Here is a 25,048-nt window from a genome sequence, read left to right on the forward strand (position 1 = left end):
ATTAATTGAATCTATGTAGAATACCCCATCTCCTTTTCATTTAAACTTCTCTTAATTCCTATTTTCCTATATGCACAGCAGGAGGGAGATTTCTTTCTTTCTTTGAATCCCCTCCATGCCCAGGTTCTCTTACCCTTCAATTTACAGACCTGTCAAGGGAAAGAGCAGAATGACTCTCCTCTCTTAGAGATCCAAAGGAGATGGTGGATATGCAGAAGGAAATTTTACGGCAAATTGTTTCTCAGGACATTTTAGATGCAATTTGTTTTGCTTTGTAGCAATACAGCTGGTTTAGTACCTTGCTGTCTTCAGTACTCTGCCCTCTGAGATGCACTAGAATGCTATATAAAATACATGTGGACAGACTGAAGAAACCACCCCAAGCTATTTTTTCATTTTTCAAGTGAAGCAGTTTTTCTAAAATTTTGAATTAAACCAAGATATTACATTTTTACCAATAACTTAACACCTGACATAAATATTACGTATACCTTTCCTTCCACAGTAATATACCTGTAGAACCTGTAATGCCTATGAATCCAAAAGAGGAAAATTGCCTACTTTTAGTCACTTCAATACTGTTTGCCACAGGACAAGACAGCTGAAGACACGGATTACATGGCAAGAGAAGTTCAGTTAAGGAATCAGAGAAAAGCAGTTAAGTTTGCTCCACTGGGAAACAAAAAGGACAAATTAGCAAACAAAAGTGGACCAAAAAAAGGATGATCAGTTAGCCCTAGAAAAACACAAGATAATGAAAACACTCCTCCTAAGCCAGAGGAATAGCAAAAGGCATAAATAACAGAAGATACGATGCAGAGAAAAAGAACAAACAGAAAAAAATTAAGATCATTACAAAGAAAAGGTCAGTCTAAATGACGGAGAAATCTTTCTCATGTAGGATCTACAAAACTGGCACTCAATAGGATGTAAGCAAGAAAGAACAGCACCTTTTAAGAGAAAGACTAGAAACCAGACTTTTGGTGGCAAAGGAGATCCACTGATCTTCTTTCACAATCAGCCTGCCAGGTAGTAGGTAGAATTGTACAAGTCCACAACCCTCAGAAAAATACAAGAAACTAGAGATCAGGTGATTTCCACTGAAATTCTCTTATCCCTAAAGGAAGGTGAAATTCCAATGATACTGAAGAACTCTCCAAGTGGTCTAAAAAAACCATGAGGAAGTTTGACCACTTGGAAGCAGTCACAGGAACATGACTCTTCCAGAAGGACAAGCTCCATTTGTGTAGTAGCAAAATCACCCTGTGGCTTCAGAACAAGACAACTGAAGTTTTTTAGTTAAATGGAGTCATCTGAGAAAAGCTCATGTAATCTGTTAATCCACTCTTAGTGTACAAGAACACTAGGAAAATTACTCCAGCGGGTTAAAAAAGTCATCAGTGGGAAGATGGCTGAACAGCATGGTGGGAAGTATTATTACCTGTGAAGATGGTAGTCAGGTAAGCCGTAGCAAGACCTGGTGTGAACACTCAGAAACGTCTGTTATTTCTGAAACTAAATAGAGGTGAGCAACATAGTGTAGGCACGAGAACAGACATAACACAATGGAAGAGCAATGACAACACAGAAACAGGAATCTCATCTTTCCTCCCTAGCTGTTTTGGGCAACATTGCTATGAGTTGAATTAGATGGATTTTGCAACTCCATAGATAGACGGGAGTGAACAAGTCAGCCCTCCGTAGAAAAAACATGCCTTATTGAGAACTTTTGCAAGCTGCCCAAACTACTCCATGAATCACTCTAGCTTTCAGCTAAAGTAATTACTAAATTGTCAAATCAAAATACCCAGAAAATATATTAATCCTTCAAAAAAATTGTCATGAGATGGTGAATGAATAGACGTAGTTTAGCTAGATCCTCCAAAGAACTGGAAAGCTAATGTTTACATACCCTTAGTTTACAAACGTGCAAGGAATAAGCACAAAAGAAAAGGCAGTCCAGCTTAGAAGACAACTCATTTTCATCACGGTTCACCTTAACTTTAGCTAACAGTGAGAAATGTCAGACGTGACCTGAAGAATTTGGCAAGGAAATAAAAGATTAGAGGGATCCTCTTCTCAAAGAAATTAAAAGAGATATCAGTCTATTCTTATCCCAGATACTCTTTGAATTACAGCAGTATATTTCTAATGTATGTAGTTGAGAGTTTGAATTTCAAATACGTTCAATCAAAATAAGACAACGGGGAAAAAAGAGGAGACAGAAACCCTTTATCCCGCAGGGAAGAGATCAGGACAAAGACGTACGGTGAGCCTACCTCTTTCTTTTCTATCAGTGTGACCTAATAAATGACGCTAGTTCCCATACAAGCCTTGCCTCATTTGCATCCTTAGGTCAGCACACTTACAGCACTCCTGCTTTTAGAAAGGGGCGTACATAGCAACTCCCTGGTTGCTCTCAAACAAGCAGATGTGGGATTCATCTCACCTATCCGCCGCCCGTCGCACCACGTAAGGTCTGGTTATCGAAACTCCTGCTGCTGCCTGGGCGGGAAGACGGCAAATTCCAGCAGGCAGTTAATTTCCCCCATCTGCCCCCAACACCTGTGCTAGCAAGGGGATGACTCCTTCTCGACCCGCGTCCCATCAGTCCCTCCTGCTTAAACAACCAGCTAAAAGAACTAGCACGTGCTAGACAGCCAGCTTGTGCATGGTTAAAGTTCAATGAATCCCGCACAAATATAATCTCCAGAGTTATGCCAGTGTTGAAGCAAGTCAGAATCTGAAAATAATCCAATCTCTTAAGTTTACAAGAAAAATGCTCAATTTCAGTACAAATGTAAATTCAGATGTATAACCGCATCTTGCCTTTAGTTTTATTCCCTTAACAAAAAATATCCACCTTTTATCATCTGACTACGTCAAAAAATAATTAGGAAAAACTGTGGAAGTCAAGATACTACTGAGTGTCATAAAAGATGTACAGCAAATATGATGAGAGTAGCTTAATGATAGCAAATCAAACATTAAAAATATTTAAATATTTTTTAATATAAAAAAGTTTGTAAAACCATTTTCTTTTGAGACTGATTGTTCTTGTATCTATTCACATGAAGTCTGTATTTTACTGGAGCATCAAAAAAGATGTGCTTTTACAATTATTTATTTATAAGCCTAAGCATGTATGAAAACAAGGACTAGTGAAGAGAAATAAGTATGAAAAGGAGAAAAAATAACTTTATTTTAAAAAGATGCAGAAAAAATTGACCACAAAAATAAGTACATTACAGTGTATTTACCTTCTTACAGATCTATCTACATCCACAAAAACACAATCTGAAAGATGAATCTTACATTCATACTTTACTTGATACTTGCTCTGGTTTAACATACAATTTTCAGTTATCAAGATGCCGTCTATACCTTAACTCACAGTGTCTGCATATAATGTATTGGAAACACAATTGCTCCTTGTGCCTGCGGGATGGAATTTCATTGCAGATGAATAGTCCCTCCTATGAAAGGCGGGACCTTCTATACAAAAGGTTTGGGAGTGTTCCCTCCTCCTCCACACTGGAGGCTCTGCTCTGTGCAAGACATTACTCAGTATCGCTCTCTCTTTGGTAACATTTCCCTAGTATTTCACAATGATCAAGTGTTACCTGCAAGCACAACTGAAACATTTTAGATTTTTTAAATAGTTATTTTATTCATTTCTAAATATACTCGTATGTCTGTTCTTTTATTATTGTGATTATTTTATTTAAACTTTTCCATTTCACCCACTGATGCTTTTTAAAACTAAATGATTCAGTGACATCAGCCCTTACTCCACTGCACAAGACCAGTAAGTGAACCAGTCCCGCAAAGAGTTATGCGTAATACAAGCTGCATTACTTGAGAAACAGCATATGTGTAGTTAAACCAGTTATGGATTAAATTTTTGTGGCAGCTTGTGCAGAATGGTTTTTAATAATCATCTTTCTCATAAGAACTCCAACCACCAGATATTAATGAAAAATATCCATTCTTTATGGAAAGGTAAATAAAGTTTTAGATAAACTGTAAATTTGTCTTGTAAACAAGATTATAACAAGGTTTTGTTATATTATTCATAAGTAAACCATGTTCCACAAGAGAAAAGAGAAGTTATTTTGAATAAATTCTTACAATCCTGTTGAGAATTTGATTTGTGTTTCTAGATGTTGCAGGAAACCAAAAAGAAATAAACAAGAATCAACAAAATATTATTAAAAAAATATATATAAAACTTTTCCCTGGAATGATAATCAGTATTTTTTTTTAAAGTTGTTATAAACTTGAGTGTTTGGAAAAAAGAAAAAGTAACTTTGAAAAGTAAAACATTACGTTAATTCCACCCACTTAGCCATTGTGTGGCACCATTTTAGCTGACCTCCACTTTTAATGTAGAGTTTGAAAAATTCAAATTCCAATACAATGCATATTGTATATTACATATCAAAGGCTAAAAATTCTAGTAAAAGAAAATAGACTTTGTATATGGCATTTATTTCACATTACCTTTCTGTGTTTCATGAAAATATGTTCAGTGAAATTATAAAAAATCAGATGTTAGGGTAACTATGTCTGTACACAAACAAGATGATATTGACAGAAGTTGTGTTTTAAATACTGCCCTTCAAGGGTTTGGGAACAGTATTTTCATATTGCACAGTTTTAATATTAATACAGTGTCCAACACTACATAATACTCAGTCATAAAATCATAAGATTTTTAGTCTTTAGTGATGCTTGAGAAAGAAATTAACCCAGTGCATTAGGCAGGGGCGGGGTTTAGAGGTGGGTGACAGGAATGAGATAAATGCCTCCTCGCACATTGGTAAGTTGTGCTGCCTTTTGGCCCAGGTATACGTTACTCAGGACTACTAACAGATGCAAGGAGCCACTTCTTTTTATTTTCTTTCCTCTCCATGAAAGGCATACCTATCGGTTATTTCCCTTTAAAGGATACCTTCCCAAGATTTCACTTGCAGTGTCTCTGATGTGGTCTAGGTGAAGTCACGCATACTAAGCACTGTCTGTCCCTCCCAGAGATGGACTGAAATGCCATTTTGGTCATAACTAAGGGGAAGGTAAAAAAAAAAAAAAGAAAAAGCGGGGGGGGCGGGGGGCAGAGAAGGGAGACAGAGCGAGCAAGCACAATGGTGCTTGCCAAGCCCTTCACAGGTTTCTCTCTCACGCGTGCACGCGCACACACGTTACTTCACACTTTGGCATAGTCTGTTGGAGGAGTTTTCAGGCCTGAGCTGTTTCTGAAGGCTATATTATCTCTAAATAATATAATTTCTTCACCTAAGTACTGTAAAAAAACTGCTATAAGCTTTATATCACTTTCACACATGTAAGTGAACAGGACAAATTTAGCACCTCTGAAAATACCAAAAATTCATTATGGAGTTTTGACTTAGCAACAGGATGATCCAGTTTTGACTAGGAGAGAACTTCAAAATAATAACGCTATGCAGGCAAAACACTGTCACTGGGACACAACTGCTAGAACTAAGTCTCTGAAACTTCCATGGTAATGGACTTCATGACTAATTTCAAGTGCCATTTTCATTTTAGATGAGAAAAGGTGTGTTTTGCTAGGTTTTTAATTAAGTATTTTTAAACAGGTCTCAAAATAATAATCACAGTAAATATCAGGAATTAGCAGGGACTACTGTAAGCTAGTAATTTTTGTATTCTGCTTTCCCAAATACCACTAAAGTTTACAGTCACTTTCTGTAATATTCAAGTTGTCGAGAAAAATCTTGTATTTTTGTCTCAAAGGCTTTTGACACATATAAAAACCCATGTTCTCCTCCCAGCTTTAAGTGCAAAAGAGATCTCCATAAATCTGCATGAATCCAAAACTAAATTAAAACATCATCCTAAATTGAGGTAGCACATTTAACCAAGTTTCTTTCCAAGAACTTCAGAAAGAAACTGAAGAATTTTAAGACTAATGTCTCTATCAGCAAGCATTAAAACTTTTAGTGACTGACGTGTTCTTTCCTCTCCATTTGAGCATTTTAGGAGCTTGGAAGTTCTTCTTTAACTCCTTTTTTCCCCCCAAAACACTGCTTAGTCCATGCACCTTTAGGTCCTGTGGCATCTATTGCAACATCAATAATGGAATCTGGAGTCATCCACCTCAGAAAGGCCAAGAAAAGGAAGTTCAGAACAGCAAAAAGAGCAAAAATATACCCAGTCACTGGGCCACAGTGAGACATCAGCCTGTCAAGTCGCTCATCCATTGGTAAAACCACTTCATTTGCCACCCTGTCATACACCTAAATGGAGAAGAGACAGAAAGTAAGATCTTAAAACTATGTTGCTTCTACCTCAAAAATCAGGCAGTACTTTGTTGTCAGTGTGCAAAATAAATTATTCCTAACTACTAGATGGCACAAATATTACCCCCCAAAAAAGCTTTGCAGATTTTAGATGTTGATTTATGAGTACTGTTCTAGAAATTTCATTTATTTATTTAAGGAGAAAAAGGAAAAGAAACGTTCTATTTTTTTGACAGACCTCAAGAGTATTTCATTAAATAGGAAGACTGCATCATTTGTCGCTCATGTAATATTATATAGAGAGGGTTGGGATTTTTTAATTAATTGAATGGGTTCTAATCTCATATTCACATCAGTCACAGGAAAAGAATCTGAACATGCAATTACTAGATTTTCAACACAAAGATGGATGAATGCATAGATGAGTTGGCAATCTTCCAAATCTCTGTGCTTGAACAATTAAGCAAATCATAATAGTACACTGATTTTTATTTAAAGAAACACTAGTAATTCTTAGTAAAATTCTTCAAATTCAATGAACATGAAAAGCAAATACATGCTACTCGTGACTTAATATACATATTAACCGCAACCACTAAAAAAAATAATTAAAAAATATACAGTCCTGTGTTTCATAGAACAGAAACATAAATACCCACTAGACACAACTGAAAAAAGGCTTAAAGGATACAGAGTTTTTTCCTAGAGAATATTACAGACTTCATCCTATGGGTAAATTCACAATAAGCTAACAAAACAACTGCCTTTTGTATAACATAATTTCCATGCAGACTTCTTCCAATTATACTAACATTTTCCTCACAGAGCTTTTGTTGTTTTGTTTTTTTCTTATAAGGAAGGGCTATAAGGAAAACTGAAATCTAGACTAACATCTATAAAAACTTTGCAATTGAAATGCCGCTTGCAGTTTCAAAATCATAAAATGAATTGTACTGACAGTACTTGAAAACAATAAAATAAACTGGTTGTACATGATACTTCAAGGAGACTTATAAGAGATGTATATCTCAGTACACTACAAAGTAATTAACTGGCATGTGATTCAGCTACTCTCGTTACTAAAACACAGGGGCTGAAATCAGAAGTGACAGATCTCCACAGGCATTTATCACACTATTGCAGTAAACATTCTTCACTAACAGCAGAGTTTTTATGCTGAAGTGCAGTTCTAATTGTGAAATACTATTTCAAAGGTGTGATAAGCTATGGATGTAATGAAAATAAATTATGTAAATTCAACTATGTTCAGCCTACTGGCATTAAACTACCTCTCATAATTTTAAACCACTTGTTAGCAGGTGACAGACAAAACTTCCTCATGAACTCTGCCTTCTCCTTTTCATACATCTCATACAGCATGTTTTCCAGTTATGCCAGAAAAGTTACTTAATGTGAAGACTGGAAAAAATATGTAAGTAGAAATGTAACTAAAGATCTAGGCTGTTCTTCGGAATATTTATCAGCAGTTAGGGCATAGAAAAAAAATGCAAATAGGAAAAAACCCACCTACCTAGGGATATATTCAGGGCAGGGGGGAAGTATTGTCTGAACCTTTTTAAACCATGTATTTTTGAAAGGAAACACACTGAAAAATTACACTGAAAGATTACATAAAGAATGTACATAGTAATGTTTCAAAGAAGCAGCTGTTTCAGAAATGTACTTTAAGAGAATTTAAAAGAAGTGGTTATACATACTTTCTCAGTTCTCTCTGCTACATTCCTCCACGTATAAAATGTCTTCACTTTATTATGAACAGTTTCTGGAGATGGTAGTGTTCCTGATCTGAGCTGGGCAATAGCTTTTTCTAATCCATCACACAAAGATTTCACGGAAGGTTCACATAAAATAATGAGATTTTCTGGAAGCACCTCAGGAATCCCACCAACTTTTGTACTCACCACCTTTGAAAGAAACAAAAGAAATAGCATGTATGCTGCATAACAATAAAATCGAGCGATGACACTGCTATTACACCGTTTAGATACAGCACTTAAGAAGAATAGGAAAAAAAAAAAATTTAAAAGGAGTGGTTGCCATGAAGGCAATGCTTTGGGAATTTTACCTGTATGCAAACTAAAGGTCTAGGCCCTAGAAAAGACATAGCATAGCAGATTACCTTTAACAACGTTTAGAATGATTCTTTGGTAGCATGATAAAACAGAAGACTTGGTCTAATGAGCAGTTTATGAGACATCATTCCTAAAGTTGTTTGTCATAGTACACGACTAAATATGTGTAACCAGATTTTGGACTTTCTCTCCATAGCCTCTCACGAAAACGATTACCTCTACTTGGGGAGGACAGTTTTACCACATCTGCCTTCAGTTTATGCTTTCTAGGCTACTGAACGTTTACAAGAGTTTCTTCAGAAGTTCAGTAATTTTAAATCTGAATTATTATTTTTAAAGGGAAATCAGGAACTACTAAGACTCACATTACACAATCATCTCTAAGCAGCAGGCAACAACAAGAAAACTGCAGAACTTCCTCACCTCTAGAGAGCAAAACAGATAACAGGGGAATAATGACCACAACTAGGTAGTAACTACTGTCAAAGGATACTGGAGAAAAAAAAAAAAAAAAAAATAAAAGAAGTCCCTCACATTTTCTATACTTCTTGTATATTAGACACTCTTATCTGTCTGTCTTTTTAAAAAAGTTTCTTTATATTTTAATGTGAAAATCTAAGATCTTTATGGCTGTTGATTTAACTTTCTTTGAGTTGTCAGTCCGAGTTGTAAATTAGCCAGAAAGGGCTTTTACTGGTTTTTCTCTCTCCAACTCTTATCTTGAATCCCTACACGGCAAGGCAAATACATTTTCAATTAATATAATAAAACAAATGTCAGTTCTTGGTGCAGGAAGAAAACAGTTCTAGTACAATGGTGTAGTCTGATAATTCAATATGCCTGACTGACCAGTCACCCATGCTCATGAGCTGTTTTTCTGCAGCTTCTCTTAAAGCAGTGTCAAAGTAAACCTTCATGAACATCAACTACCCCGAAACTCTGTAAAGCAGTACATACAAAATAGCATTTTGGAGAGGCAGTCTGGTTAGTTCAGAGAACTGAGAGTTAGCAGATCTACATGTTATTCCCAATTCTGCACAAGTTTCTTCTGGGAGCTTAAGCAGTTTCGGTTAACCCTTCTGTCTCAGCTTCCAGGTGATCTGTAAATGGGGATAATATTTGCTCACCTTTGTAAAGACAGAGCCTCAGATGAAATCAAATGTTACAAACACATAGTATGTAATCATGAACTTTGTTTAAAATGGATACATGCATTCTAGATAGTTGAGATTTTTGGGGGTTTTTTTACCTGTAAACCACAGCTTGCTGCTTCCACAATTGCCATACAAAAGGCCTCAGTGAGGGAAGTGTTGAGAAAAATGTGCCCCTGGACTAGAACATTTCTAACATCCTGGTGTTCCAAGGCTCCTAGGAGACGTACCCTGCATATAAGAAAAAAAGAAAAGACAAAAGAAAGAAAGAAAGAAAGAAAGAAAAGAGATAAACACTAGATTTGGACTGTAATAATACAGTATGGTGTTACACATTCTGAAAAATGTGCCAATGGATCACAGTTATATAGTGAGAGAAGAAACACAGACACCTTTGTTCCGTTTTCTCTAAATTTTTCCAGCAATGAAGAAATAGAAGAGTGCTGCTGATTTTCACACTAAAAGAAACTTCTGAAAATAAAGTTGGGGGAAGAAGTTGCTCTGTTTGTTTTACTGGCAACTGTCTTCAAAACATTGCTACTGAGCTTTCCAGTTCTCTAAGAGAACATGGCTTCACGTAGTTAATAATTAAGACTTGTCATCCTTTTTGATTAGACCTATTATGTGAATTTTCAATGTGAGGTCTGATCAATCTCAGTCTGAGGGGGAAAAAAAAAAAGTATCTAGGACACAATGATCAGGAGGTATTATTTTGAAGAGATACTGGGACACAGAAAAGGGCAAAATAAGAACAATACTAACAAACAGTTTTATCAGCAGAATCACTGACTGAAGTACAGAATGGGCAACAGAAAACAGAGAAAAGGAAATGGAAAATTAAGAAGCTTGTCCTTGCCACATAAAACTGTCTTTGAACAACAAGAAAACCCCAAAGAAATACACAAATGTGTATGCATCACAGAAACATTTCGGTAACACAGTAGCACCAGGGAACATGTTCGTAGTACCACAAGAACACATACTAGATAAGCACTACCCTGAAGAGTTTCATACTGAAATAATAAAATAAATTACTAGCAGTCATCCTCACAAGCAGCAGTGACACGAACTAGCTGTCTAACACCTTATGCCATATGGCAATATGCGATCCAAGCATCAGGGCTTCAGAGAGGAATATGATAAATTTATGTCTAAGTCAGCTTTTCTCCGACTCAATTGAAGGTTCACACAGGGTTGACTTCTATGAATTAAGTTGCAGGATCACAGTCCAACTCCGTAAGTCTTCAGTTAGTGTCTGGTCTATTTGCCTTGCTTTCAATAGTTTTCATCTTCTCCAGCCTTAAGTTTTTGTTTGTTTGTTTGGGTTTTTTGGGGGGGGGTGGTTTTTTTTTGGGGGGGGGGGGGGGGGGGGCGGGTTGTCAGGCAGAAAGGATGTTGCTGTTGTCTTCCCCACCCCTAAAGTACATTGAAGGGTCATAGGCATGCATGGAACAAACCTGTCATGTAGCTGGTATCTTTCCCGGACTTCTTCCAGTATGATTCGTTTTGGTCCTTCTCCTCCAACTAAGAAATGTAACTCTGGATATTTCTGACAGAGCTCAGGAATTATACCACTAAGCAAATCTATACCTAAGAGTAGAAAAGTTAGGGGAAACCATTATTGTATTTGATTTTAGAACTTACCATGATGTAGCCTACTGCTATAACTCTATTCAAGAGAAGGAAAAAAAAAAAAAAGTCTCTTGAAGACAGTTACACTGCTGAACACAAAATTGTGAAAAAAGACAACTTGTGATCTACCAGGAGACAAATGGGGGGGGGGGGGCTCACTTAAGGTGCTGTTGCTTGAATAAATAAAAAAAAAAAAAAAACAGTTAAAACATTTCTAACAGAATACATGGATTAGGGCCTAAATCATATCCCCAATATAAGCCAAACCTTCCATTTAAAAAATTTCAATATCTTCAGTATTACAAAAGCAATGCACCGCTGAACCCAACATGTGCAAACCAAAACGTACATTTCTTCTTCCCAAACGCACAGATGCAAAAGTTCAGAACCACCACCTTACAGCTCCCGCCTAAAATCCAACCCATACCACAGCGCCAGTGGTACCTAACCAAGGCCCTTCTTACCGTATCCTAAAGAAAAACAAACCAAACGAAGCTAAAGTTACATTTCACCCCCCGTTACCTTTTCTGTAAACGAGCCTGCTGACAACAACGATTGTTATTGTACCGTCGTCCCTCTTCGACGGGTCTGGGGTGAAGTCGGTGGGATCAACAGCGTTGGGGATGACGGAGACGATCCGCGGGTCCAAGGCCGCTCGCAGCACCGTGTTCTCCTTGCTCGTGTAGGAGACGCAGATGATGTGGTTCGTGTCGCACAGGGACACCGTCAGCAGCTTGTTGGTGAGCACCGAGCTGACATCCGCGAACCCGAAGAGGGAGTGGTCCGTGAACACCGTCCGCAGCCCCATGGTCTTGGCGTGGAAGAGGGCGTCGTGGGCCATGGCGGAGAAGGAGCTGTGGGCGTGGACGACGGTGACCCTCTCCCTCACGAAGATGTCCCTGAGCAAGGGCAGGCTGTGGAAGAGCGTCGTCGCCGTCGACTGGTTGTACATGACCTTCAGGGGCAAGTAGTAGACCTTCAGCCCGTTGGTGAGGTAGCGGACGCCTTTCCGGCGGCCGTAGGCGTGGGTGACCACCAGGACCTTGTGGCCTCGCTCGATGAGGCACTGCGACAGCTGGTACACGTGGCTCTCCACGCCGCCCATGTTGGGGTAGAAGAAGTCCGACACCATGCAGACGCTGTGGGACACCCTCGCCGGGCCCCCGGCCGCCATCCCGGGCCCCGCTCCTGCCGGGGGGGAACCACAAGGCGCCATCACTCGCCGGCGGCGGCGGCCGCTCCGCCAAGACCCCCGGCCCCCTCACCGCCGGGCCCGGCCATCCCTCCCGCGCAGGCCGCGCCGCGGGTCCCCGGCAGCGCCGGCGAGGCGCACCCGGCGGCGGGCCCTTTAAAATGGCGATCACCCCGGCAACCGGCGGACGCCTCGAAGGAGTTGGAGGGCGGGGGGGGGGACGGCGGGGGACGCGTGCGTCCGCGCGTCTGTGGACGTACCTGCCGGCCGCCGGCGCTCCCCCGGCGCTTCCCGGCGCTTCCCGGCGCCCGACCCATTTCCGGGCACGGCCGCCCGGTCACCGCGGCAACCGAGCGACTATTCCCCCCTCCCACCTCTCTCGTCACGCAGCGGGGCGTTCCCGCCCTCCGGCCTGTCGCGGCGGCGCCGCAGCCAATGGCCGCCCGGCGAATGCGTCACGCGGGAAAAGAAGCGGCCAATCGTGAGCGGTGGCGGGAGCGGGGCGGGTCCCATGGCGCGGCGGGCTGTGGAGGAGAGGCGGGTGTGGCGGCGGGCATGGCGGCTGGCCCGCTGCCGGGGGGCCGGCCCGGCTCCCGGGCGCCAGGGCAGCGCGGTGGCCGCTCGCCTGCAGTTTGCCTTTGCTGTGGTGGGGAACCAGACTCGGCTGGTCGCTGTCAAAAAAAAAAAAAAAAAAATCCCGCAAAACCAAACCAAAAAACTTGTACGCAAAAAAAAAAAAAAAAAAAAAAGCACGGTCCAAAGGGCTGAAAAAAGCGAGCTGCGCGCTGTAAAGCGATAAAATTGCCTGAAAACTCCAAAGGCTTTGCCCTGCCCCTTTTGCGGTGTGCTGTTCCAGAGCTGGAACTCTAGAAATGTTCTCAGGCCTTTTGCCACCAGTGCTGGAAGGTTGCTCTCTCTAATTGAAAATAAAAATACCGTGATTTTCACAGCCCACTCTGAGGAAGGCGGCTGGGTTGTGTCAGTTGTGCTCTGACGCCCCAGGCTGGCACCCGTGGCTGATTTCTGGTTTTCTCAAGGAGCTTTGCAGTCTGCCGCCAGCAGCTCAGCGCCGGCCCGGCTCCATTCGATTGCCAAGAAAGATGTTGCCTCGCCGGGCTAGGGTTGTTCTTGCCCCTCCTATAGGTTCCCCAAATTATGTTCGGCAGCTACTTCTGGCCAAGATTTCTGATACAAATTTTGTCAGATTTGGTTCTGTCGTCACTCCTATGCAAATACGTGTGTGGCGAGCGGCCGTACAAGCTGACCAAGACGGCAGTGCTGGCTGGATTCCTGGTTAGGCTGAGGCTTGGACAGACGTGGTGTGGAGGGGCTGATCCCGGGAAGGACCAAGGAGGACATCAGGCACTTTGTTCTGGGGACTGAAAAGCGTGAAAGACGTTAGTGTGCTGAATAAGAAAAAACATTGCTCGTTGTTTGAATTTTTCTCGTGTTCAGAAAGGTGAGACCGGTATTGGCAAATCTGACTTCATCATCAGGTGCTCCTCCGGGGTGGGGTGGCAAGAACCTGAATTTCAGGATGAGAAGCTGAGTATGAGGCCAGAAGGGGGGAGGCTTCTCACCTGCAGCAGCACGTATGCTGCTGTGGAAGAAGAAAAGACCAGGAACCAGGGGGCCACAGGGATCCTAGTTCTCAGAAGAAACCGCAGCCTGGGTGTAAAGCAGTTGCCTTAAATTACATCTAGGAAAAAAAAAAAAGTAGTGCCAGGAGAAGGAGGAAAGCACTTGGAGGTTCTCAGCTGCAGCACCCCATGATGTGGTAATCCTGGTAAATCCCTGGTAAATGACAGTGGTGACCTCCCTTGGTGCCAGGCTGCCCTGAAGAATCAAGCTGTACTAGTCCCTCCAGTTTTAGCTGTCAGAAAAACCATGCTTACGGTTTTAACTGTTTGGAAAATGACTTTTTCTTTTTAGACTAGTTCTTCTTGTGTGCTGTCTAGAGAAGTTGTAATTCTAGGTATGCAAGCTTAAAAAATCCAAAGAGAAACCGTAACTGGTGTACAACATAGCAGCCTCTCTCTTCAGCGAAAGAAGGGGGATTTGACATGTTCCGTAAGCTGATGCTGACCAGCCACTGTGCAAATCTAGAATACTGGCACCGACCCACAAAACCTTCTGCAGGACAGATCCACTTAATGTCAGAAACCTCTTTTTATGCCACAGCAGTTGTGATTTTTTGTCCCTCTATGTTTATCTGAACTTTGGAGGGGACTTGGCACTTTTGCAGCAGCTGGCCATAGGCTCTGAACGTCTTTCTGAAGGAGGTCAGGAAAAGTATTGTGGCCGAGCCTTCCTGCCTTTGGCCCGGCATGTTAGCTGTGGTGGCCTGACATCTGTGTTCTTCATTAAGTGTGTCTAGTTGTGCTTAATGTCATACCTGTCGGTGGTCCAGCTCAATCCTCCTATATCAGCAGCCTCCTCCCATTGTCACGTTCAAACGACCTTGAAAAATTTGTCTACCAAGGAGCCTAGGAAAGAGCGTAATGGAAAGGAAAGGAGTCTTTGCCACTGCGAAGCTGGCAAAGGTGCTGCTAAATTTTCTGTCCGTGGCTGGTTCACAAGGATGGAGTACCACACACTTTTTGCTGGCTGTGGTGTTCTGTTGTTTATTCATAAAATTGTCACTGATCCTGGGCAGATCCAGTCTGTCCTGCCCTGATCTGAGGTGAAGCCATTGTGAAGGGAACAACACCTGAAGAGAGAATCAAATTTTCTTCCTTTCTAAATGCCTGAACTCAATGCATTCACTCCCTCATTTAGAGCACGTACAAGGTCAGAGTGAGACCGTGGGATATGTAAAGTAGAGAGTAAAGATGTTAAACCAGTGACAGCAAAGTAATTATTGCTTCCAAGCCTGGTCCTTGAATGGTCCCTAAAGCACCCTCATAAATCGAGTTAATGGAGAGAGAAGATGGACGACACTTAAAGAGACTCCTGTGGCTTTGTTCTGGTAGCAGATGCCGTCTTGCCTCATGAGAACACTGTGGTGTTCTTGAAAATGCTGGAAAACTTTCTGCTGGGTACTGTGCTCGATCAGCTCCCTCTCAGCCTCCTCTCAGGCTGAATTTGCTACTCTGTCCTCAGCCTGGTGGATAATGTTTCTTCTATTGCATGCCTGTCTGGAGCAAAAACTATCACTATTTGGTGAAGTGGCTTTGCTGTGTGTAATAAGCTGGTGTATTAAATTAATGCATTTATTTACAAGCGCCTGGTCTCCGAGTCCTTCCTGGTCCCTAGCAGGAGAAGTCGTCACAAACAAAACCTGGGTGCTGGCTGTCTTCTGCCTTCTCAGCCGAGTCAGTGATCCAGCTTAAGGGCTCGCCAAATGGGGCAGAAGACATTCCTGGGTACATAATGCAAAGTGATGGCTGTGCTCTCCCTGACATTTGAAATCCGTCAGAAGGACTGGTTACCTCTGTACTGGCAGACCTAAGGGATATCCGTCCTGCAGCCAGCATGCCACCAGCATCAGCTCTAACAAGTCATCTGACTAATTTGACAGAAATGCAATTCTGCCTGTATCTGATCTGGATCAAATGAGATACAGTAACACACAGATCTCGTATCAGTTATTATGAAGCCTCAGCCTGTTGACCAGACTAGACTTGGTTTTACTTTTTCTCAGCTTTACTAGATTTTACTGTCTGTTTAGTTGCAGATCTAAATCTCTGTTTCTGCAGCCCTGAGGCCACATCAAAGTGCTTTGGCATTCATGCATCAGCTGCATTAGAAGGGAAGGCCTTAGAGGTCTTCTGTTTGTACCTTTAAGACTGTACTTGATGAACTCTTAAAAAATCCTGGGAATTTATGTCATAGAGTCAATACAAACTTAAGTGCCAGAATTCTCAGATGGGTTTCAGTATTAAAATGCTAACAAAATGGGTTTAACTGAAAGTTAAACAAGTGTTAAGGACTTCTTAGCGGAGGAAAAAAAAAGGTGCAGTGACAACAGCAGATGGAGCTGTTGGAAACTTAAAACGTGTTCGTCCTGGGGGTGATACAAAATGTTCTCAGTGTAAAGCTGAAGAACCTGCACCTGGTATGTGTTATTTCCTGCTACTAATGCTCCTACCACAAGTATGCTCCAGAACATTATCAGCGCTGTTCTCTTTGTTCATGATATTCATTAGTGTAGTACCTGCCTGCTTTCTATAGTTTGAATTAAAAGAAAACTGAGTTTCTTATAAAAACTAAGCATGAGCTATCCAATATTTTGATAGTTTATATCCAGACTTAAACTGTAAAGCAAGAATAATTCATTGTAATTATACTTTAAAATCCATGAAATGAAACAAGGGTTTCTTTAAGTTGATAGTGTTATTGTAGCCTTGAATATCTAAAGATAAAAACAAGATAAGGTCCACAGAGGAAGCAGTATTTTTTATTTGACTGTTAGAATTGGCAAGACTCAGAGAGGCTTCCAGGCACGCAAACCCTTCTTGAGGTTTGAAACGGAAGCCACAGATTTCCAGCTTTGTGCAGGTTGGAAACTAGTGCTCTGAGTTTAATTTAATTAATGTGGAGCAGAGCAAGGTGATAAGGTGATTGACCTCTAGGGGACAGGTAGAGAGGCATAGGCATTATTACCTATGAAAAATTCAGGAGTGAGCTGTGGGTAGTTTTAAAATGGGATGCACAGGAAAATGGCAGATCAGAGAGACCGGATGACTTCGAAGGCATTTTCATGATATGCCTTCATAACTGAGCTACAGGAAAATATTGCAGTTTATTTTGGAGACAACATTGAAAAAAATTGTTGCATAGTTTTTGTGAAAATGTTGAGCTTTTCCTTGTGTTTCATCATTTGAACTGGAGGAGTGAAGCTAAATAACCACTGTGCAACCATATTTGAGTGTTCAAACACAATACTGAACAGTTAGCCCATTCATAGGGAGCAAGAATCACTTTCCCAAGAAAAAAAGAAAAGCAAAGGAGGCACATGAGTTTGCATAGGCAGCGGGATCCAGTTTTGGATAAATGCTTTGCCAATGAGTCACCTAACAGAAACTGATGTGTTAGTCTGGGTATCTTGCATTACTATGTCAGCTGGACCTGTGATACTAAGCCACCTATTAGAGATACAGTCTTCACCAATTAAAAATACCACTTAGCAAAACAAGTGGGGCAGAAGACTAGGTGGAATGTTTCCTATTTTGTTACCTTCTTTTCTTGATGCTTAATTTGTAATCATACTCAATAACTGGGTATTTTTTATATAACCACTGTTATATTTTTAAATATATAGCATCTACTAATGCAGACTAGAATTAAATCATTGATTATTCATCCATAAACATTTTAAAGGTAGTTTTTGATGTTTAAGAAATGAAGCAGTTCACACTAAGTCATGGATCCTCAATGCTCTTAACCTGGGAGGACCTTTCACACTGAGTAGTATTGTAAAGTATGACAGAAGTGGAAACAAAGCAGAGTGTTAATGGCATAGAAGTCAAAATACAGACCAAGCCCTGACAGCATCCTTTTATGTACTCATTTTGCTTTATTGGCAAATTTCCTTTTAACTTAGTTTAAAACAGACTTTTTCCCCCGAGTGAAAAGTTTTTATTGAAGTTTTTGAGTAACTGCTGATGTAGGAGTCTGACAGAAATAAAATGAATGGCAGTACATCATTTGTAACCCCTGACTTGTTTGTTTTTTAATGTAGACTGTAATAAATGAGAACATAGATTCACTTGTCCTGGTAACCACCTTGTAGTTCCAGAGAGACGAATTCACTCCAGGAGTCCAAAATTAGAAGGTGACAACCTCTTTGATATTTTAAAGTTCAAACACTTTTATCAGTTATTTAGAAAATACAAAGGAAACTGGCAGCTGAAGGAGCTTCCACAAATTTTGTTTGGGGTTTTCAAGGTTTCCCTTTCCTTTTTTTACACTACTGTAAAGCAAAATAACTCTTGATTTAAATAGCATAACTCCTAGCTTACAGTGGTACAAGAAAACAAAGAAAAAAAAAAAAAAACCCAAGCAGATTCACATTTTTTTTTGCCTGGAAAACAGGAAGGGACCTTAAGTGTCAGCTGGAGTTGATGGCCAAAGGATACATATAGATTTATATGTTTGCAATGTACATGAGTATGACAGGATTTATATATGGTCTGTCAACCTTCCTATGAATAATGCTTGCTATAAGCAATGTCACAGTACATGACATACGACGGCTTTCGAAGTAAATGATAGCAGTACTTTCAAGATTTGCTTGAATTTCTTCAGTGTCACCGGCATTTTTTAAGATCACACATACCTCTGTCCTTCTAGAAGTCAAGTACATTTTTTGCAAGTAGATAAAATTTCCTGACCCTTTCAAATGCAGTGTGCATATTTCGCTATTATTCTCATTCAGTCTTTTCCCTTGCCCCTTCCCTTCAAAAAGCATATGCAAGTGAAAGCTAGCTACTCATAAAACCTGGTGGTTTTAGACACTTCATGCGTTTTTATTTAGAATTGACAATTATTATTTAAGTATTCTCATTCCTATTATACACATGAATATGTAGAGGCAATAATGCAAATATCACATTAAAGATCTTCCTCACTATATAAAAATTAAGACACACCATAAGAGGAAGTTTTAGCATTATTATTCTGGCTATGAAATCTGTAAATCATGTCCATATGCTTAAAAAACAAGTCACGCTGAACACAGTAATAAAAGGCATTTCAGACTTCAAAGAGAACATTTCTCTGCTCAATAACCTTCCCCCTGAGAAGGTCATTTAGTCATAGGTTAAGAGCTAATGACACCAGTCAAAAAACAGATCTGCTACGAATTTTACATACTTCATTTAAGTCTTCTGAATTGTTATATTAAAACTCTGTTATTAAATTCTGACGTATCGATATGAAAGATAACATAAAGCATTTCTATTTTAAAGTTTGTTGAATATTTTTAAATGGATTGAAGAATCCAGAATTTCACAAATAAAATAACATTATGAGTTTTTCTAAATCCTCATCAAATCCCAATTATCTGTGTTTCCATCTCCACCCAGAGCCTCCTTTTAGTCCTGGTTTTCCAAGTAGAGATTTTAGGGGTGTGCCACAGCGTCAGTGAGGTTAAGGGTTAAGTTCACCCAGAGGTTTAGGCCGTGGACATGGCAACATCTCACTCCTTCCCACTGGGATCTTCAGTCCTGAGGTAGACCTCCAGGCACAGGTCTGTTTTCCAGGGGTCCACGAAGGTGTGAAAACCTCAGAGCAGGGTTCACGGTGGTAGTCAGTGATGGTCCCTTCCTAGCCCGGGTATCCCAATGGCTACTGCACTCTCCTGGGGGTTAGGTTGCTCACGTTCAAATCCCTCTCTGCCTCACGAAGAAAAGCTTTTGAACATGGTTTCAGCCCCTGCAGTGACTGCTTTACCTGAGAGCCTTCTGGAGTTGAAGCAGGCTTATTTGTCTCTCAGGTTGGAGCAGTTCTGTTTTGTAAAAAAAGTTAATATACTCACAGGTCAGGGCAGAAAACTGAGGAAGCCTCTACAGGTCAACACTGACGAGACTCAGGCATAATTAATACAGGGTTCCAGTTTCTAAACTTCAATTTAAGAAAAGCTAGGAAATGTGAAAGCTTAAACTCTTTCCACAGAATTTAGCTGTACAAATACTGCCGTAGTTTCGCACAACGGCGTATTTTTACTCCATGTGCTTCTGGTGCCACCAGTTCAGTGTCTGGTTTGCCTCTGCAGCTCCCTGGCTTTCTGAGGAAGGTGCTGGTGGTGTAGCCTTTATCGGCAATCCAGCCACGAGGTCGGGGTGCCCCCGACTGAGCTGGGCAAGAAGCGATGGGGCGGTTTGTGCCTTTTACGGACCCTTGTATAGCTCAGGGGCTTCACCCCCCCCCGTACACGTGTCTGAATGCAGAGCCTCTCAGAGGAGCGAGGGAAATGTGAGAGTTCTGCGGCTGCCAAGGTGGTCCACCTGCCTTTGCAGCGGGGTCACGCTCCCCTTCTTGCCCACGTGGAGCGCTTGCTCGTTGCACGCGTCCTTCGCTCCGGAGGAAAGCCCTCGGCAGGCGAGCCCAGCACAGACTGGTGGGCGACCCTACAGCGGGGCCTCCACCCAGTACGCTCACGGGTCAGACCGTGTTCCTCGGTCGGAGGAACTTAGGAAGTGCCTGGAGCAGTCGTCCAGGGGCGAATCCTAAATGCCTTACTCGGACAAAAGACACATTAAATTGTTTGGTGCTTTGCCCAACGATTCAATCAATCTTACAGGATTTGGCTCTAATTTTATTTTAAAGCAATCTATTTTTTCCCTATATAAATATAAAAAAATCTGAGATGCACATCAAAAAGCCATTTTCTATTCCCTGTGTTGTGTCAAGCTTTCCATCTCTGTAGCAGTTGTTTCATTTGCTCTATTCCCTTCATTCACAGTCCAGTATAGAATTGGAGACTTCAGCAAAGGGGAAAAAAAATGATTCAGTCATCGAGACTATCACTTCCAGTTCAGGATTATTGCTCACAGTATTTTCTCTGGACTGGCTCGGTCCAGACTTCAGTGGCTCAGAAAATAATGCTGTCCTTGTATTTGATTTCATTAAGACACTGTTACTCAGGCCTCGCACTGGTGAAAGGAATTTCAGTGCAAAGGAGATATTTTCATAGCATGGTAAGCTAAAAGGAAAACCATCTTTTAGTGAACCATCCCTTTCCAAAAAATCACTGAAGAGTTAGTACTAGTGTGGCTGTTATCCCCTTAGGGACATTAACACACTACACCAGGAACAAATAAATAAATCACACATGGCTGTCAGGCAGACGTGGGAAAAATGATTCTTCTCTACTGAAACTATTGGATCAAGTGACCTTGTTTTGACCTGGGTTTGGGCAGAAGCCAGTCCCAGTGGGACAAACATAAGAAGGCTGTGCTTGAGATGGCTTTGGGTTTTTGCTTATTTTCTTTTTGTTGGGCAGAGTTTTAAAATAACAGAGAAAAATCAAAACCACTCGAATAACTGATGTATTTATTTTCTTATATACAATTAAATATGGCACATCTGACAGTAGTTGTACAATAAACTCAAAATGATAATCAAAGCTGGACAGTAGATCAAATAACTCAGTGCTGAACCTATTAGAAGCCAAATCCTGTACACTGAATTTCTGAAGAAAGTTTCACCCAGGAGCTGCATTAGCTAAGGATTCAGAGGCTAAGATTACCCAGTCTCAATTTCTGAAACACTGGCTGGTGACTGTGACTCTGTTACCAATATACCAGCTTCATCTTCCATAACATCGAACAGGCTCTTTCCGCTCTTTCTTCCACACAGCCAGCAATTCATTGGTTGTTGTTACCTCTTAGAGAGCAATTATCAGTGTCCCAGAGGATTCACCTGCAGTTAGTGATTACTCTAATAAATAAATGCAGACTGGATTCATTCTTCTGCTATTAATGTGGAAGATGTTCGTGTTTACTATTGTTTGAAAGTCAGTGACAGCTACTTTGCAAAGCAGTGGATTTTTGGAGAATAGGGGAAGCTCAGTCAAGGAGTTTCTTTGCTTTGGGACCCATGAGATCCTCTCTTCTCCTTCGGACAACGACAATGCCTGGAACACATTGGTTTTGCAGTTGGGCACGTTCTGGGTTGTGATGGACATCTGTCCTCACAGCTGTTTGATAAAGGAGAAAAAAGCAAAAAGAGAGCAGTATTGTAATATGATAATTCTTTACTGTCACATTCCTCAGCTTTCATCACAGTTCTTGTCTACAGCAACATGTCTTGCTGTTGTCCACTTGTCGACAGTCACGACCTAAGTAATGCTTTCGTTTCTTGAGAGCAGTGAAGCCCAGAGTGTCAGCACTGCATAGTGCTGCCCTCAAATTCTGCAAAGTACCTTAGCCCACCCGATGCTTCAGCTTTGGTCCTCCAGGAATATTGGGCATGAAAGTCTGGCATAGAAGTCCTGTGTCGAGATTATAGTAACTTCTAGAAGCCAAACTCACACAAACAACTGATTGCATTGATCCCCTCCCACCTGTCTGAAACACATAAATGACCAAATCTCTCATGCTCACTTTCAGCTCTGCAGATTGTTTTAGCTATTTCTATACTTCTCAACTATTTTATGCTTGTCTGTATTTTCAAAGCTGAACCTAAAGATCCAAAGGTTACTTCTTCCACAGCTTCTTCTCCATGAATGAACCTGTAAAGTCGATGTGAATGGATCCTGTGGGTGACCATTCAGTGAACTGCAGCTCTGCTGAGGTACCCAAGAAAAATGGATGCTGACTGTCATTACGTAAACTTTCAGACCGAGTTACTGCATGCTCCCAGGTCTCTACACAGGACCAAGGCTTTCTTAGAAATTTAAAAAACAAACTAATGCATGAAAACAGGTATTTTGAGAGGGAATTTTCTATCTGAGTTTTGGCAAAGAAACCTCAAAACTAGTTACACAAAAGGATTAGGGAAATGCCTGGAGTATAACAGCCCCAGAACAATATTCCTGCTTCTCAGTGGAATCAGAGCTGATTGAGTGGGTTTGTATGTGTACAAAATTGCGTTAGCTCTAGAAAATCACTTGCTCTGAGGACAAACTGAATAAGGAATGAGCTATATGGTGTGGGTGCCAGCTTAGGGAGCCTTTGTCCCTAGATGTCCATGAGACTGCATCCAGCTGTCGCAGAGAACTCGGGATGGGTTCTACCTACGTACAAATGCAAGACCGGTATCTCACTGTAAATCCCCTGTCTCATACAGTAATTTCAGTTGTAGCAGTTTTAACGATCATTCCATTAAGATTAGGGAATTAAAAAGTAATAAATATTGGTAGGTGAATAGCACCCTTGTTTTAAGATTTCCTTAAAACATGTTAATTAAATAAACCTTAGAATCCTCCTATGAGGTAAAAGTATTGTGAATATCATCTCTATTATTATTATTGTCTCCCTAACTGCAGCAAGGTATTTAATCCCGGGTGGACCTCCTAGCTAATTCAGCACTTGCACCTCCAGCATCTACACAAGCTAATTCAGATCTTGCAGCGTAGACACTGAATGACAAGGAACACTTACCTGCAGGTTTCAGCATGAAATATCTTGTGTTTTAGAGCACAGCTCTCCTGGCTCTCCCTACACAAATAGCAGCTGCAGTTCTCTTTACTTTGAAAGAAATCTGTGGGACACTTCTGTCTACAGATGCATTCACAATTTTCTTCATCAAATTCCATATGTTGTCCACACATAGCCAGCTCAGCAAGAGGAGGGAGTCCTGCAATAGCACATACATCTTTTAGTGGTAAGCTTTACATGCCTGAATCCTGCTTTTGAAGAGACTAACTATTTCTTTGCAATCACTAGGGCTCACAACATGTACTCTCTGATAGATTCTGATCTTCAGAATTTCTCTTGTAACTTACAGTGCAGAAAAGGACTTGAGAGGATTGGGCTGATTGTTTCACTTACTCTAATACTGCTATTTCTTGTGGGTTGAACCCTGTATAAAAATACTTTATTTGGGAGCTGTATATTAAAAGAGCCTAGTGTTAGGTTATGGAATGCACAAACCTTTACAGGTTTTAAAAATAAAATTTCAAAAAGGATTTAGTCTATACTCATGACAAAAATGCACATTCACACAAACTATCACACTCACTACTCAACGAACTTCATTATCCATATACTTCGGAAATTTTTGCAAAAGTAATACTAAGTCCAGTAACGTGTGAGCTGGTATAGCACTTTGATAAGGCGCATATGCACACTTGTGAGTTCAAGGAATAAGAAAATACTCTGCTTCAGAAACAAAACCCCAGCCAAGTGAAGGCACTGTCTACCTCATCTATCTTCCCTCAAAATACACATCTGGAGTACAATATGAGGCTAATCCTAGCAAAAAGGGAAAACATTTTGTGAAAGCTTTATTAAAATGCTAGCAGCACATCCCTGGTTAAAGGTCATGGCATATAATGTGTCATTGGGAAGGTAATTTCCTGTAGTTTTACAATTAGCTCTTGGATTTACTCTATGGAATGTGGAATGTAACCTGCGTCCGTGACCTCTGCAGCCTCGGCTCTGATCTCAGTGGCCAGAAAAGGCTTGCACATTACTTGAAAGAAACCATCATTATTATTTACTTAATGCCGGAAAACCAATATCCAGACAGAATAAAACCCAAGTCCTATTGGAAGGGAGGAAGGAATCTGCCCCAAATTCTTGGAAGACAAACCCCTTCCTTGGGGTGATAAAGCTTGGCATGTGTGAAGTGATGTAGAATATTTCAGTCTCACTTTGTTTCAACCTCAAAGACAGATTTTAAGTTATTTTGTCCCAGCCACTGCCAAACACAATGTACTTCAGAGAATGGTATTTTATCTGAGGAAATATTGAGTCTATGTCAACAAAAGCTGTAATTCAAGAAGCCACACTTTTTAATGCTCCAAGCTGACCTTACAAAAGGCTAAGAGTTAGGAGGACTCTGCCTATTCACAGTCCTTTGGACGTACTCTGAAATAGAGAGTACTAATCCTTTCTTGAGTGAAAAGTCTAACCTGAGCTTAACTACCTAACCTGATGGCCAAATGATCTGATCCAGAATGACAACAGATCCTACAGAAACCTCTATGCAACTGATCTCTTGCTTATTAACATTAGGAGATTGTAATCAACAGACCAGTTTATGAGGTTATTTTGTTTTATTTTAGCTTGCTAGTCCTGGAATTGCTTG

At 40.8% G+C, this 25,048-nt stretch overlaps 2 protein-coding genes across 4 annotated transcripts in view; both read right to left on the reverse strand.

Moving 5' to 3' along the window:
* Window positions 1–3,176: 3,176 nt before the first annotated feature.
* PIGA (phosphatidylinositol glycan anchor biosynthesis class A) lies at window positions 3,177–12,810 on the reverse strand. Of its 3 annotated transcripts, none has more exons than XM_041119524.1 (6): window positions 12,610–12,810; window positions 11,680–12,112; window positions 10,983–11,115; window positions 9,624–9,756; window positions 8,000–8,206; window positions 3,177–6,278 (listed from the first exon to the last, which is right to left on the reverse strand). In XM_041119524.1, the coding sequence occupies exons 1-6, from the start codon at window positions 12,664–12,666 to the stop codon at window positions 6,018–6,020; spliced, it is 1,224 nt and encodes a 407-aa protein (XP_040975458.1). In that variant the 5' UTR covers window positions 12,667–12,810; the 3' UTR covers window positions 3,177–6,017. The 3 variants fall into 3 exon arrangements, with proteins under 3 accessions (XP_040975458.1, XP_029855045.1, XP_029855044.1); XM_029999185.2 differs by having other exon boundaries at window positions 11,680–12,345; window positions 12,610–12,656; XM_029999184.2 differs by lacking the exon at window positions 12,610–12,810 and having other exon boundaries at window positions 11,680–12,571.
* An 8,519-nt stretch (window positions 12,811–21,329) lies between these two features.
* The window catches only part of VEGFD (vascular endothelial growth factor D), a 31,767-nt gene continuing 28,048 nt past the window's right edge, over window positions 21,330–25,048 (reverse strand). Inside the window, exons 6-7 of the mRNA XM_029999255.1 lie at window positions 23,398–23,593; window positions 21,330–21,992 (exon numbers count right to left, since the gene is read on the reverse strand). Coding sequence (XP_029855115.1) covers window positions 21,866–21,992; window positions 23,398–23,593 — 323 coding nt within the window. The 3' untranslated portion in view covers window positions 21,330–21,865. The remainder of the gene's footprint in view (window positions 21,993–23,397; window positions 23,594–25,048) is intronic.

This window comes from Aquila chrysaetos, chromosome 23 (assembly GCF_900496995.4).
Source record: "Aquila chrysaetos chrysaetos chromosome 23, bAquChr1.4, whole genome shotgun sequence".
Lineage (NCBI taxonomy): Eukaryota > Metazoa > Chordata > Aves > Accipitriformes > Accipitridae > Aquila > Aquila chrysaetos.